Source organism: Cinclus cinclus, chromosome 5 (genome assembly GCF_963662255.1).
Source record: "Cinclus cinclus chromosome 5, bCinCin1.1, whole genome shotgun sequence".
NCBI lineage: Eukaryota > Metazoa > Chordata > Aves > Passeriformes > Cinclidae > Cinclus > Cinclus cinclus.
Genome location: NC_085050.1, coordinates 16,652,960 through 16,667,140, shown reverse-complemented (window position 1 = coordinate 16,667,140; position 14,181 = coordinate 16,652,960). Strand labels below are relative to the sequence as shown.

The window sequence follows — 14,181 nt, the reverse complement described above, 5'->3', positions numbered from 1 at the left end:
ACAAAATGGAACTGACATTAAGCACATTTATTATCATTCCAATCCCTAGTTAAAATAGATATAATCACAAGGAGATTAAATAAATATTCTTAGTTTTGCTACTCATTTGTACTGGACTAAGCTCCAGGTATTAAAGTGTATTTCTTAAATCTCTAGCTTCTAATTTATACAGAGGCATTACAATTTATTTCCTTCTCATATTTCTATGGTGTAGTCCTAATTTTTGAATTATATTTTGAGTTAAAAATGCTATAATCAGTGTGCAATGCACAGCTTGCTACATTTGCCTTCCAACTTTGAATTTCTCTTCAGAAAAAAACCCCAAAATACCCCAAACGTAACTAAACAGGTGACTTCAGAGCAAGAACTGTTATAGAACAAAAAGAAATTGCTTATGGATATTCTTATTCCCTAAAAAATATAAGTAAGTTTCTCAATCTCACCTAATAAATCTGCACTTAATTTATCATGGCATAAGTATCAGGAGTCCTACATCCTGTATTTTTAATTATTCCTGGATGTGTCTGCAAATTCTTCGCTTAAAATTAAGGACCTTCTGACTTCAAATTTTTCATGAAGAAACCTTAACTGGATCCTAACACTGCTTTCCTAAGTACGTGTCTTTCTGCCTTTAATGAAGAAAAAGGCATGAACTTTTGAAATTGCCATCCCACTTTAGTGCTGAGAATGAACATCACTGCATAGTAACATGTACTAATAATGAATGCTAGAGGCTAACATCCTTTTCATCTTTTTGTAATACCTTTAACTATGAGACAGAACCAGGAAAACAATGAACACTTTAGCTATATATCATCTATATGTGATAAATACTTTACATTTTTTAAGATCATTTCTTCATTAAGACTGGAGCTACTTAATTCTGGACCTAGAAAGATTCTTCTAAGAAAGCGTGCATATAAAATATAAAACTGCCCCATTGCATTTTTAAGATATATTGTCCACAAAGTCTATGCCAATACTTCAAAATAGGTCAAATGCTATCAGAGATAGGCCAACCTTCATTGTGACATTGCTGCAGAAAGTGTGAAAGGGGATTAATGAAGTAGAAAGAGGGTTACAAGTATTCTTTTGTAAAAATAAATCAGGTATCTATTCTGGTGTAGAGATGGGATGTTAGAGGCATGTTGAAGGCTGCTCTGCTATCACCAGTGTAGGATAAGAGTAGTACAATACATGTACACCTGAAATCTGCTGTAGCGTGTTTGTGTAAACTAAATGTGCACATTTTGTAAAAAAAAATAAAAAAAATAAAAAACAATAAAGTGAACATGAAGAAAAAAAGGACCATGATCAGTTTTTTCAGTTGTTAAATACCTGCTGGCAAAAAAAATGGTAATTAAAGAATTATTTTTTTTAAAGCATAAATACATTTATCTTGGCTTAGTACAGTTCTGATTGTGGCAGAGATCCATCCTGAAGTGAATTTTAGTTGGGCTGTGGTTATTAAAACAAAACCTTCTGAAATTGCTTTCACATGACAGACTTTTATTAATACTCTATGCATCAGCATCTTCTTATGACAACAAAACATCCTTTCCAATCCAACAACTTTAAATGCCAGAATTGAATATTCCTCAGGGGAAAACATTCTGTGCAAATTTTTTTAGTTCAGTTAACTCTCCCTCACAATGTACTCAAATACATGTCCCTGAACAGCATTTATTACAAGAACCAATTAGGAATTATTTTGCAGTCAAATTCAAATACATTAATGGACAAATGCTGTACCCTAGGAAGCTTTACAGCCAGGTACACTGGCTGGTACAATCTTTTTTTTTTGTCTTTAACTCCTATTTTTAATAGCTTCCATGTTCAGAATTTTATTAACTTGTCTTGTTCACAAGCAAATTCCAAGTGTATCCATAACATTACTGAACTCACTGCAAAGGGAGCACAGTGTAAGTACTCCAAAGTTGCCTCCTCCATCCAGCTCCCATTCAGCAGGCTCAAAGTTAACAGGAACTAATTAGCTGAGCAAAACCTCAGCTGTGGCTCTGTGGAGCAACCTGATGTGTCTACACTGTATTCTCCAGAGCCTCTCCAGGCTCTCAAAAGGACGTGCTGAGAATGCACTGAGCAAGTTCAGCTTTGGACCATATGCTGCCTGTTAACTGGGTTCAGTTTCACACCTTTAAAAGCTGACTCTGAACCTAAATGCATCCATCTGTGATGTGTCACAAAATAAGTTACGTATTTTGAAAGTAGCCATACATATGCAATTTAACACCAAGTCAGATTTTATTTAAGTAATTACAATCAAATTCTTTTGCATCACACAAATATACAAAACATATTAAACACTGCAGATATAATAAATGAAATTGTAATTTAAAATTAAATAAGAATCAATCTTTATTCTGCTTTTGAAATAATAGCACATTAATCAGCGTCATTGTAAGCCCAATGCATATACAATATACAAAGAGAAGTCTTCCATAATTCTATATTCACAAACTGGTAAGACTCCTGATCTCCATCATACTGAAGAATTATTATTATTATTTTAAGAGAATATATCCTATCCCAAATAAATTTCAGTGATATTTACGGACAGTTTGTTTCCAAACTTTACCTTACAGTATAAATCACTACAGTTTCCTTGTTCAAGAGTATATAGAACAATAGGTTGGAATTTTAGATTTGATGATAGCCACAGCTGCCTGTTGAGGAAAACAAAAAAAATTAAACAAAATAAGTGGCACTAGCACTACATACTACAGTACTCATATAGTCTCTATAAATTGCATATTCACAACTTTTACTTAGTTATGTTTGCTATTATCAAACAGTAGAAAAGTAAAAAGTTAGTATTTGTTGAGAAATTTACTGTCAAAAGGGCTGAAAATAATGAACTGGGAAAATGTACCATTGTGGTAACTAATGCTGAGGAGTAAACATCCAAAAGGAGGGGCATGTGCATTCATACTTAAAAGGGAGAATAAATATAGACATGAAGTAATAAGGATTTTTAAGTAGAGGAATAATGTTTTAGAAGGGACTTCCAACAAAAATAAGAATTATATGCTTTATAATTAATTTAGAAAATAAATTTGATAAATTAATTGGTTGGATTATATACTATTGCTTGCAACCACAATTTAGTGGTTTGTTTCCAGGTTTTATTTGCTTTATGTTATTACTGTCTTTTTAAATGACTTACAGCAAGATTTACTCATAAAACAGGTAAGACTACAAGAAATCAGGGGAGTGACAAAAGAATTAGAGATTAATGGCTCACTGGATTTATTATATTATCCAGACCTAAATTTTCAGAACGTTAAGACAAGACATAATTTTCCTTTTCTTGTCTCACTTCATATAAATAAAAAACTTTCATCGTCCTTCATTTTTCAAGTCTGTAATACAAACACTGCTACTTCTCTTAAATGAACATGAGCACACACACAAAAATGAAGAGGCATCTACTGATTATTTAGGCACCAACTGGCTAAGACACACAAGCTCAGTACTTCTAGGCCTGCTAAATCCCTGCTCCTCAGGTTATTCCTATTATTTGTGAACAACCATTTCATATAACACATACAACTGTTCATAGAGTCAAGAAAGCAAACATTTTCTCTTCTAGATGAACATCTAAGCCAGTAATCCTCATTTTTTTCTCCTTTTCTCCTTTGTGCACAATGTGCAGCACAACATTTGGCAAAACAATGTTCAACAGAAGAAACCTCTGCCATTTATTACTTAAAGCATCTTTTCTGATTTTATAGCCATCGCATATCTAAATTCTGGGTTAACCAGGATGAGCTGGAATGTGAGTGTCAGATTCCTTCAGGAAATGGCATAAACAGTATATTATTAGTGGGAACAGGCAGCCATCATCAGTAACAGCAAAAAGTAACTTTGTGCAAGAGTAAATCTTGTTGAGAAACAAATTTAGTCCAGAAAATGGAACACCAAGCATGTATGCCAGCTGTGCAACAAAACCAGAGATGAAAGCTGTTTTGACAAAATTGTATTAAAAAGTGTAGATTACTGAATAAACATCTGATCAACTCACCTTTCCACCATGGTGCTCCAACTTTTGTAAAGCAACAGTAACTTTTTCTCTATATTTCTTGTCCATTAATCTCTTTAATAGCTATTGGAAAAAGTAAAAAGGTTTGTTGCACAATATAGTACAATATATGCAAAGAGGCAATAATAATCTATTTTGTTACTTTATTCCATCATACCTTTGCACTACTAAAGCCACAAAGAAACATTACTTTATAACTTGTAACTGATGTCACAGTATGGAACTCAAAAAAGCAAATGGAATAAAAATTTAACTAAAGAGAAACTTCAAAGAAAACTGATATGTTAACCTACAAAAATATTTCTTTTTCTTTTACCAAACAAATTTGAAAGAAATATCCACCTTAAAAAAGTTATTGTTAAAGAGCTGTTCACATGAAAAGTTAACTTTTTTCTCATGGACACTGAAAGAGATTTATTATAGTGGAAATACTTAAAAAAAAAAAAGCTGTAAGTTCTCTCTTCTGTATTGATTGTCCAAAAGGTCCTTTTATTTTGCTGTAAAAGTGCACTTTGCAAGCAGGCTAAAAGAAACCATGAAAAGCCTGTCTGACAGAGGAATGATGTCCTCAGAATGACTTGGTATAAAAATACTTCTCATAATCTTACTCAAAGCTTATTTAGTGAAAACTTCCTTGTGCAGAATTCCCATCTAAAAGGAGTGGGAATATTTGCTTCTGTTACTGTATTGAAACGTTCATGGTTTTGTTAAGATATTCAGATTTAAGATCAAAAACACATTTTGCAATAAATTTTACTCCAAAACAAAGCATCTGGATGTTTTCATAAATAGTAGAGAGAATACTTCCATTATTCTTGAATTTACATTAACAACAGTTTTTGGACCTTGCTCAAACTTTGTAAGTCACCATATTATCAAAGAACAAAGAACTCACATAGGGGACTATGTGAAATAATGCTTTTTGTGGAACTGCTGAGTCCTCCACTGTATCTGTGCAGATATTATATTAACATCTCAACAGGAGTGCCATAAAAATACAAATGATTGTTTATTGCAGCATTAAAAACTTACATTTGTGAGTAGAAGTTTAAGATGATCATTAAGAGATGGGCCAACAACAGCACTCAATTGCACTAAAGCTTCCAATCCCCTTCCAAAAACTTCATCATCCACATGGGCCTTCAGAAGAGGAAGGAAAAAAAAATCCTGTGAGTAACATTCAGACAAACACGTAAGTTTTTTCTAAACTGCAATCTCTGTATTACAATTGTATGGAGTAGTTTTAAACATTAAAACTGCTATAACGATACAAGTCTAGAAATAGAAGTACAGCATGACTGAATATTAGTCTCTAGAGGCCAAATTTAAAGCCAGAGCACATTTTTAAAGTGGAAAACAAAAGCATCCATGAACTGTCCAAAAAACTCCTGTATTTCTTCTAAGACAACAAAGCTAATAATTTACTATTGCTGAAATAAAAAATTTCTGTGGCATGCAGAACAGCTTGCTACACTGATAATTTCAGTATTTCACAGCATATTAGAAATACCCTTTCAAATTGTTGAAAATGAAAGACACCATTTTAGTTACAAATGTAATGAATTCTGGGTAATTTCCATGTAATTCATAACAATAACTTTCTTTGCTGGAGAAAACAGAGGAGCCAATGACTTTCTGCCTCAGTTAATTTAGTCCTCTAGCCAACTACACCTTTGTCACCTCCTAGCAATTACCAGGCTCTTGTCTATTTCTATGGTTCTTTGTCAACTTTATTTCTCCCATGGGAAGTTTCTTCTTCATCTGACATCTCTAATGGTTTATAGTTATCTGGTTTTTCCTTTAGCAGAGAAATGGACTCATAACAACTTATTTTGGTTTCATTCTAAACTATAAGTTTATTTAAACAACTGTTTTTCCTCTCCAGCATCTGGGCCCTGAACATTTTCTTTTTAACTAGAAATCGTTGACTGCTTGTGTAGTAGAAGATTTAAAAAGACACGATACCAAAAAAAAAAGTGCAACAATGAAAATTATCAAAAAAGTAACGTGAATTGGAGGAAAAGACAAGAATAATTTGATTAATTTTGCCTTTAAGCTAAATCAAAGGAAGTGTTAACACAATTCTGAACTTCTGTTACATCTGATTTGAGATTAATTTTCAAACTTCAAGCCATGTCTGTTAAATCAGAACTGAAACACAGCTAGATGAATGGACAGCTACTTACTGAACCAGAAAAGGGCTCTCAAAGACATGAAAAAGATCCAAAAGAGATAACCTTTAAAACCAATATCTCACTTTATTTTCTGATGGTGTAGAAGAGGTTTTTGGGTTTTTTTAATTAATAATATGACCTCAAACACTTTAAATGTATATTCTTCCTTCTTCCTCACTGACATATTCTGGAGATGGTGCTGTGCAGACCTGGGAGCTGGACCCAATGATCCTAGTGGGTCCCTTCTTTTGTGATTCTGTTTTACCTTGGTAGAATGTCTTGAATTGTTACATGTAATAGATGAGTATTTATTCCTGTATATCCATTTACTTCAACTCATTTTTATTTTTTGCATGTTATTGTGTGGACATATAAAAAAGCCCACCACAAATATATATATTTATTTCTGATTATATTAAAACCTTTAAGAGATGTTTCATACAATATTCCCATAGCTACTTTCATACAGTTATACAAGGAGTTGCCCATCTTAATTTATACTGAAAGACATATTTAGCTAATTAACCTACGCAAGGTTAACAAATGAAAGAGAAATCATTCCTACCCCCCAAACCAAAAGCCCATGCAATAGATTTATTACATTAATATTACCCATGTAGTTCTCACCAGCAGAAAAAAACCCACAAAATCAAACCCATTAAAATCACTGCATGAAGAGCAAGACGTACCAGTGCAGCCTTTAAGACTGGAACTAGACGAGGCAACAAGGGAATAGCTTTTTCAGCAGCACCTTCAACCAGAAGTAATTCTTTAAAACCCTCCTTGGAAACAAAAGTATAAGGATGTTTTGTTTCTCTTAGTCCCTGTAGCAAATGTAAAACATCATTTTCTTAATATTGAGCCTTCTTTTAAAGAAAAACACGTTTTAAAAATGCCACACAGCAGGAAGACCATGTTTAGATTTTGACAGATCAGTTCAAAACATGAAGTACACTATCTCCACCATGTGGAGCCACTGGGTACAACTCTGCTCACAGAATATCCTAATTAATTTTCCTTTTAGAACACTGAATATTAAAACTCACATCACGAATACTGCCAATTCAATCGATATTTGTGATTCACTACCTTTAACCTAACAACCCAAAGTATTTTTTCAACGAGACCATGAACTAGAACTGGCTCTATTTGTATAAAGGTTTTGTACCCTGAAGGGAGAAAAGAATAGAAGGTGAGCTGTGGAAGAAAAGACACCCCACACCACATACTTCTCTATGCAACACTAAAAACTTGTAGATAGTACAAAGATGCACATCTAGTGATGGTCTGACTGGCAAAACTTTAAAAAAGATTTAAAGCCCTGTGGCTGAAGCCTTTTTTCTTAACGTAACAGAAGTTTTATGTTACTTTAGGAATTGACAGTTTTGTTTAATATTAAAAGACAAAACAAAGACAAAATAAACAAAGGGGAAAAAGGAAACAAAATAAAAAGGAAAAACAGGAAAAAAAGAAAAAAAAGGAAAAAGGAAAAAGAAAGTAAGCCACTTCAGTATATGCACTTTATTCTACCTGCGACATTGGATTCAGCATTTATTTAGACACCTGGAACATGTTTGGTGATGTCACAAATGGTTCTGAGAAAACAGAAGCCTCTCAACACAGTGAATAGTATTTCTCTTCCACTTATTTACAGGATCCTATTTCCACTGTATTAGTTAAGTCTACTGAAGAGAGCATTCTTACTTCATAAGGTAGGCTTTATATACAAAAATAAGCAAAACAATTTAGTTCACAAAAGAATCTGCAAAACTACTAATTTCATTCAACAGCTGGGTATCTGAGATGCAGTCTTGCATTTGATCAGCATGGCGAAGATTAAATGGCTCTACCTAGCTGTCCCAGAGAGCTCTAACTAAAGAACTATAAACAGTAATCTTCTTGACCATTTTCATTCATATGACATTCTCACAAGTGGGTTTTTTAAATATTTCTCTAGTAGCTGAGCCTAAACTAGCTAACTTAGATTGTTAAAAAAATAATATTTGCAATTAGAAAATGGTTGTATGCATAATGTTGCAAGAAATTGAGTTTACCTCTGCCAATGTTAAAAGAAGAGGATCAAAGAGAAGAGTTTCAGGAGGGCATTCCCACTGCAGTTTGTGCTTTACTGATCCATGCACTAACCTATATAAAGAATAAGGCTTTAACAAAATAACATATAATAATCCATAATTTATTGCTAACACTACTTGCTTTAAATGTATCACCTATTAGTTTGTTGTATTCCTACATTATATACACAATCTCAATACATAATGCTCCCCTTAGTGAAATTATAGGATCACTGAATGAACTCAGTTGGCAAAGATCTCTGGGATCATGAAGTCCAACCTGTGTATATGCATAATGGTTAACAGCACAATTACACTAAATTCCCAAAATACAGCAGTTTTCAAAATTCTGCTCCTAATCACATAGAAATCAGAAAATAGAACTTATAAAAATTATAGATGCCTCTCATGCCAACACAGAAGATATTCCTTTTGTAAAGTTACTTATTTTGATAAGTATATCAAGAAACATTTTCCTCAAATAGCAATGGGTAAGGGAAAGCAGTTGAAACTGAAGGAAGGTAATACGGATTTTACTATTTACTCCTAAAAATACAAACAAATACATTAATACTATGTATTAGGGATTATTTTATACAATTATATACCTGTACATCTTAGTAATCATGGCTTATACTTTTGTAAAGTAATTCTGCCTCCATGTGACAAAACACCAGAACATTTATTGTCTAGGCAAATATGCAACTAAGTAACTTTAAATGCCCTAAACTACTTACAAGTAGTTTTGTTAATATTCTATATGCCTGAAAACTACAGAATAGAAATATTCAATGACATGTTGTCATATTACTAAACACAGATAAAAAAAGGCTGTGAAGGTCTACTTCCTAAAATTGCACTATTTTTCTTATCTTTGTTAGTAGGGAGAAGTAAATAAAATTACCTGAAAAAATCATTTGCGAAAGACATTTAGGAAATCAAGTGTGCACATACAAAGAACTTTAACTATTCTTTAAAAAATGTGGCTTTGATATTAATACAGCATTAAAAAAGGACCAAGAGAAGACAATTTCAAAGACATGGAAAGTTGCTTTCTGCTCTGAAAAGAGTTAAATATTAGAAATTTTTCCAGAACTGAATGGAATCAAACAACCTAACTAAAAGATGAAACACAAAGAGATGTATTTCATAATATATTTATTAAAATAAGAAACAAACCAAACACACCTGCATGGAATGCCACCTCTAGCATATGTAGCAGCAAATGCAGATGGTGGTTGAGAATAAGCATGAAACTGTGAGGACAGAAAAATAAAAACACATTATTTATTCATAACGGTAATGCTTTATAGCTATTATGAATTTGTTAAAATGGAAGTTTACCAAAAGTGAACTTAATCATATGATTCTAAGACAAATCAAAAGAAGAACTGCAGCTACAGAGTGGAAAACACACAAGTGATACACTTATGCAAAAACTGCTTTTAAGATTCATCGGTCTAGGGAGTTGTTAAAATGAATAAAAATGTACAATCAGAGGTCTCCTGATGGAATCATTTTATTTTTTCTATCTTTTTCTTGCGAATGGTAATATTCAAGTCTTATAGGTTCTTTCCTAAGCAGATCAAGGAGCTCCCACTTCCCCGAAGCTTTTATTATACTGGTAACATGCACAAGGCAGTTTTACTGCAATTCCATCTTGATCTGAGTATACACAAAAGTATATGGTGGCAAGATGTGGGAGATACACCAAATACTGGGCAAGATGGTGGGAGGGCACTGAAAATGCACAGGGTGGCTCATACCGGGTGGGAATCTAGGAATTCCCATCTAGGGACTCTGGATAAGGAAACTAAGACCTTCATGCAAGACCTTCCTTCATGCAAGGAAAAGCTGCAAAAATTTGGGTTTTTTATCATGTGCATGCTTCTTATGCATATGAACTATTATATTTATTAGCATGATCATTTAATTCTTCTTCTCAGATACTACACCTTACCACAAAGCATTCAGAAGGAAATACCATGAAATCTCAATTTTTATCTTTTGAGTGTTTAAACCTACATTGATTAGTAGAATTGTGTTCATGACTTAATTTTGGTCATTGTACTACTTGCAAAGAGATTGCAAGTAAAAAAGATGCCCACAATAAAGTATTCAGCCTCTGTTTATCAGCAAAGTATTTCTGCATTTGATTCACTTTCCAAAACGCCTGTGACATTACTAATTGCCAAATTATATGGCCCAGTGGTGAACTAATGCTGGCCAGGGGTTTAAGCACAGAAGCACGAATGGGACAGGACTGCTGTGGAATGTGTCTTGAGCTGCTTTATTATTTTTTCCTCCCTAACATCAGTCTCATTACACGGCTGGGACAGTGGGAAGATGCCAGCAGCTCACGTCCTCAGCAACAGCCACAGAACATGATGTTAAAACAAACTGGTTAAAACAAAGCTTGCTTATTTTGAATACAATACCTATTTGTAAACCTTAAAAGACAGAGCTCTATTATTAAGCTTAGACCTTCCTAATATCTTACTAGATATACTTTTCTGCAGCTTAGAGAGTTATTCTAACTAAGCATTAATACACAGACCATTGTTCTATTTGTCCTTGCTTTCTACATCTCATATAACTTTTCTGCTGACAAACCTTATGCTTTCCACTTAGCTCTAATTGCAGTTCTACTGTCTCTGAGGCCTGCTTTCTTGCAGCTTTCCCAAAACCCTCTGATTTTAAGGATTCCCACAATTCCCCCTCTTGGTACAACTAAAAAGAAGCTTCCCAAAACCCTCTCAGTACAACAAAAAAGAAATTTTCGTAACCTTGCCATTTATTAACTACCTTGTTTCATAGTTTTACTATATCTACTTATAACTTGCTTAAATCATCTTTTTTTGCTCGCATTAAGCATTGCTATGTTACAACACAGCAATTTTAATGCTGTGAAAATCCAGTCCATTTAAAGGATGTAAGTCATATCTGATAGCAGTTACAATTCATTGTTTGAAAAAAAATCTCACCTGTCCCAAGGTCTTAATTCAAAACCTTCCTCCATGTCTACACCTTCCTCCACTATCTTTGTAAGATTTTGATAACTCTGTGACTCCATTTCCTTCCTCTGTCTTGTATGATAAAGACTCCTTTGATAGATTTGTCCATCATAGGTTGCACACAGCAAAGTATGCAGGGTATGTCAATTAGTATTACCACTAAAAAGACCAACATCCAAAATCCTATGTTACAAAGTTTCCTTACCCAAGGTGCAAAGCTCAATTCGTTCAGCCAGCTATCTAACAATGACCCATCATCTTCTTGAATTTGAGCTGTCAGATCTTTCAAATCTTGTATACTTTAGTGGATGGATTCAGAGTGGTCAGACAGGTTCACAGAACACAATCCTTCATATTCTTCACAACCATGTTCATGAACCAGTAAATCAATTGCTGCTCTATTGTGAAGGGTAGAATGCCTTACACTGTTAACATCTGTCAACATATCACTGATTGCAGTGGAAGTGGCATTGGTTTGTTTACTCAGCCAACATCCAACCCAATCCAATTGCTTCAATGCCATTGCTGAAGGCAGGTGGGGTGAAAACATACCTGCTGAAACCCTTTTTGCAGCATTCCAGAGCATGAAATCACTCTTATAATTTTCATCATAGGTGTGAGCAGATCTTTTTCCCTCATTTTTCTTCTTAATGACTGCTTTAGCAGTTGGTGCTATCACAGTGAGAATCCAATACTACATGGACCACCTTTAAGGCATGATGGAATGCCTTGCCAAGCCCTGTCTCCACCAATAACCAATATCCTTTTGGTAATTGTCATGGATATTGGTCAACCCTGGAATTCACACATTCAATGCTAGTTCTCCAGGAACAGGACTTCCATGAAATAAACAACTCCTTTCATTACTACTCTCCCAAGAACACATTTTTTTCCTGAAGGATTACATAGTCACAGTGAATTTCAGATAATGCTCACCAGCAATTAATTTGCCAGATTTTATAAAGCCTTGAATACCTTCAATATGCCACCATGATACTTGGTTTCGTTGCATAACTGAAATAAGTTTCTCTAAAGTACCAGGTGTAACAGTTTAGAAGAAAAATAAAAACCAACGCTTTTTAATGTTTGGGTCTAAATCTCTTTTTAGGGGAATAGTACATAAAAAATAACAGTTACCACCCAAGCCACAATTGTACCAAAATACATTTTTATAAAAATGTAATAAACAATGTTATCCCTTTAGGCATTTGAGTTTAGAAGGTATGTATGATTAATAAAAAATTTTTAATTTCAGTTTAAAAAATAGGACTAGAAGAAGCATGTCCTGCACGCCATTTCATAAAGTAAGGAAAATTCTTCAAACCACAGATGGATTTTGACAAAACAAAACCACCACCACCTATACGTACTGGATCAATAGTTTTAGGATTCAGCTTGTCACTAGGCTTCGGCTGTGATTCTGGAGAACATGTCTTGCTTTTAGGTGCTGCAGTCTTTGTTTTTATTTGGATGCCTGATGACATTCTTAGAACATTGCTTCCTACAAAAAAATTAAAAACATAAAATAATTTTCATTCCTATATGACAGAATATTAAGGGTTAGAATCCCCATGCCCAAAGATTGACATGAACAACCAACCAAGTAAATCTGAATAAGTGCACTAGGAAACAGATGCTTATTCTTATACATCGGACACCGTGCATGGGAAATTGTAATAGTCCTGTCACTCCAAATTTCAAATGCATATATTTCCTAACCTGCTCCTCTTTACTTGTGCTCTTTGAGACCTGCAGCAAAAGTGAATTAGATACAGTCTCCTTTTAGGGTAGCCTGCAGAAATCCAGGCAGCAGTACAGGGCTCGGCAGAAAAGCCTGAGTCAGACAGGGTTACATCAGAAGAAATCAATAATTTGAGGAAGGTGCAGGATGTAGGAATGAATCAAGTACATTCAGGACACAAAACCCAAATCACAATCATTAAGAGATGAGAACAGAAATGTAAGGCAGGAAAAAAAAAAAAGAAAAAGAAAAAAAGAACACAGAAAATTAATTCCAACTCCACTAAGAAGAATTAAAGTACTTTTTAAGAAAGACTACAAAAATGACTTTGTCTACATCCTTAAACTGATTTAAGTACACTTATCTTCTGTAAGTCAGTGCACCAGCTACACGTCACTACAAACATATGTAACTGAGTTAAAGTCTCCCTAATAAAAATAATAGTTCTCTACCTATTTAACATACCAAGTCTGATACTATGATGGATAATATAAATTTTTTTCCTGGGAGATTACAAGATTTCAAATAGTAATAAAATTATAAATAGTGAAAACCCTAGCTTTGAATATTATAATGTTCAGTAATTTTTGCTGTGGTGTATTCTGCATGAAGAAAAAAAAAAAGAATTAAGTAAGTAAGACATTAGATTGCTATACTGGAAAAGAAATTACATCATATAGAGATTAAAGTAATGGGAAGCCATACACAAAAACAAAGATTGCCTCAGGGATGAGCAGTGTGCTTGCTGTCTAGCCATCACCCTTAATGACATCTGTTTTTGTTAAAAACATGATTAAAATGCCAAATACTGAGATCAGGATGAATCAGAGACAGATTTGCCATGTTGCTCTCCTGCCCTCAGCTCTATCAACCCTACTGTCTGCCAGACTCTTGCACGTGCAGTCCTTGTTTAGCTTGGCTATTCTAATTCTTGCCTCTGAACAGGATTTCCAGTCAGGTACTTTTGTCTCATCTGCATCATGAAATCTTTAGGATTGCTTCTGTTTCTGGTAAGTGACAAGGTCCCAGCACATGTGTAGATACACTGTCATTATGACTTGTGGAAAGAATTAAATGAAGTACCTAAATTTTACTGAATGTTGTGAAACGACATATAATA

At 34.0% G+C, this 14,181-nt stretch overlaps 1 protein-coding gene across 1 annotated transcript; it reads right to left on the bottom strand.

Annotated features, from left to right (window-relative positions):
- Nucleotides 1-2,627: 2,627 nt before the first annotated feature.
- On the bottom strand, nt 2,628-12,804 carry PACRGL (parkin coregulated like). The gene is made up of 7 exons (XM_062493418.1): nt 12,691-12,804; nt 9,495-9,562; nt 8,289-8,379; nt 6,924-7,058; nt 5,093-5,200; nt 4,043-4,123; nt 2,628-2,684 (listed from the first exon to the last, which is right to left on the bottom strand). Exons 1-7 carry the CDS (start codon nt 12,802-12,804, stop codon nt 2,628-2,630), a joined length of 654 nt encoding a protein of 217 aa, XP_062349402.1.
- Between the last annotated feature and the right edge of the window lie 1,377 nt (nt 12,805-14,181).

Coding starts and splice junctions, on each gene's coding strand:
- PACRGL (XM_062493418.1), bottom strand. CDS start 12,804: ATGTCATCAGGCATCCAAATAAAAACAAAGACTGCAGCACCTAAAAGC. Junction 9,563..12,690: donor ATCCTAAAACTATTGATCCA/GTACGTATAGGT, acceptor CTGTCCTCACAG/TTTCATGCTTATTCTCAACC. Junction 8,380..9,494: donor AGAGGTGGCATTCCATGCAG/GTGTGTTTGGTT, acceptor TTCTTTATATAG/GTTAGTGCATGGATCAGTAA.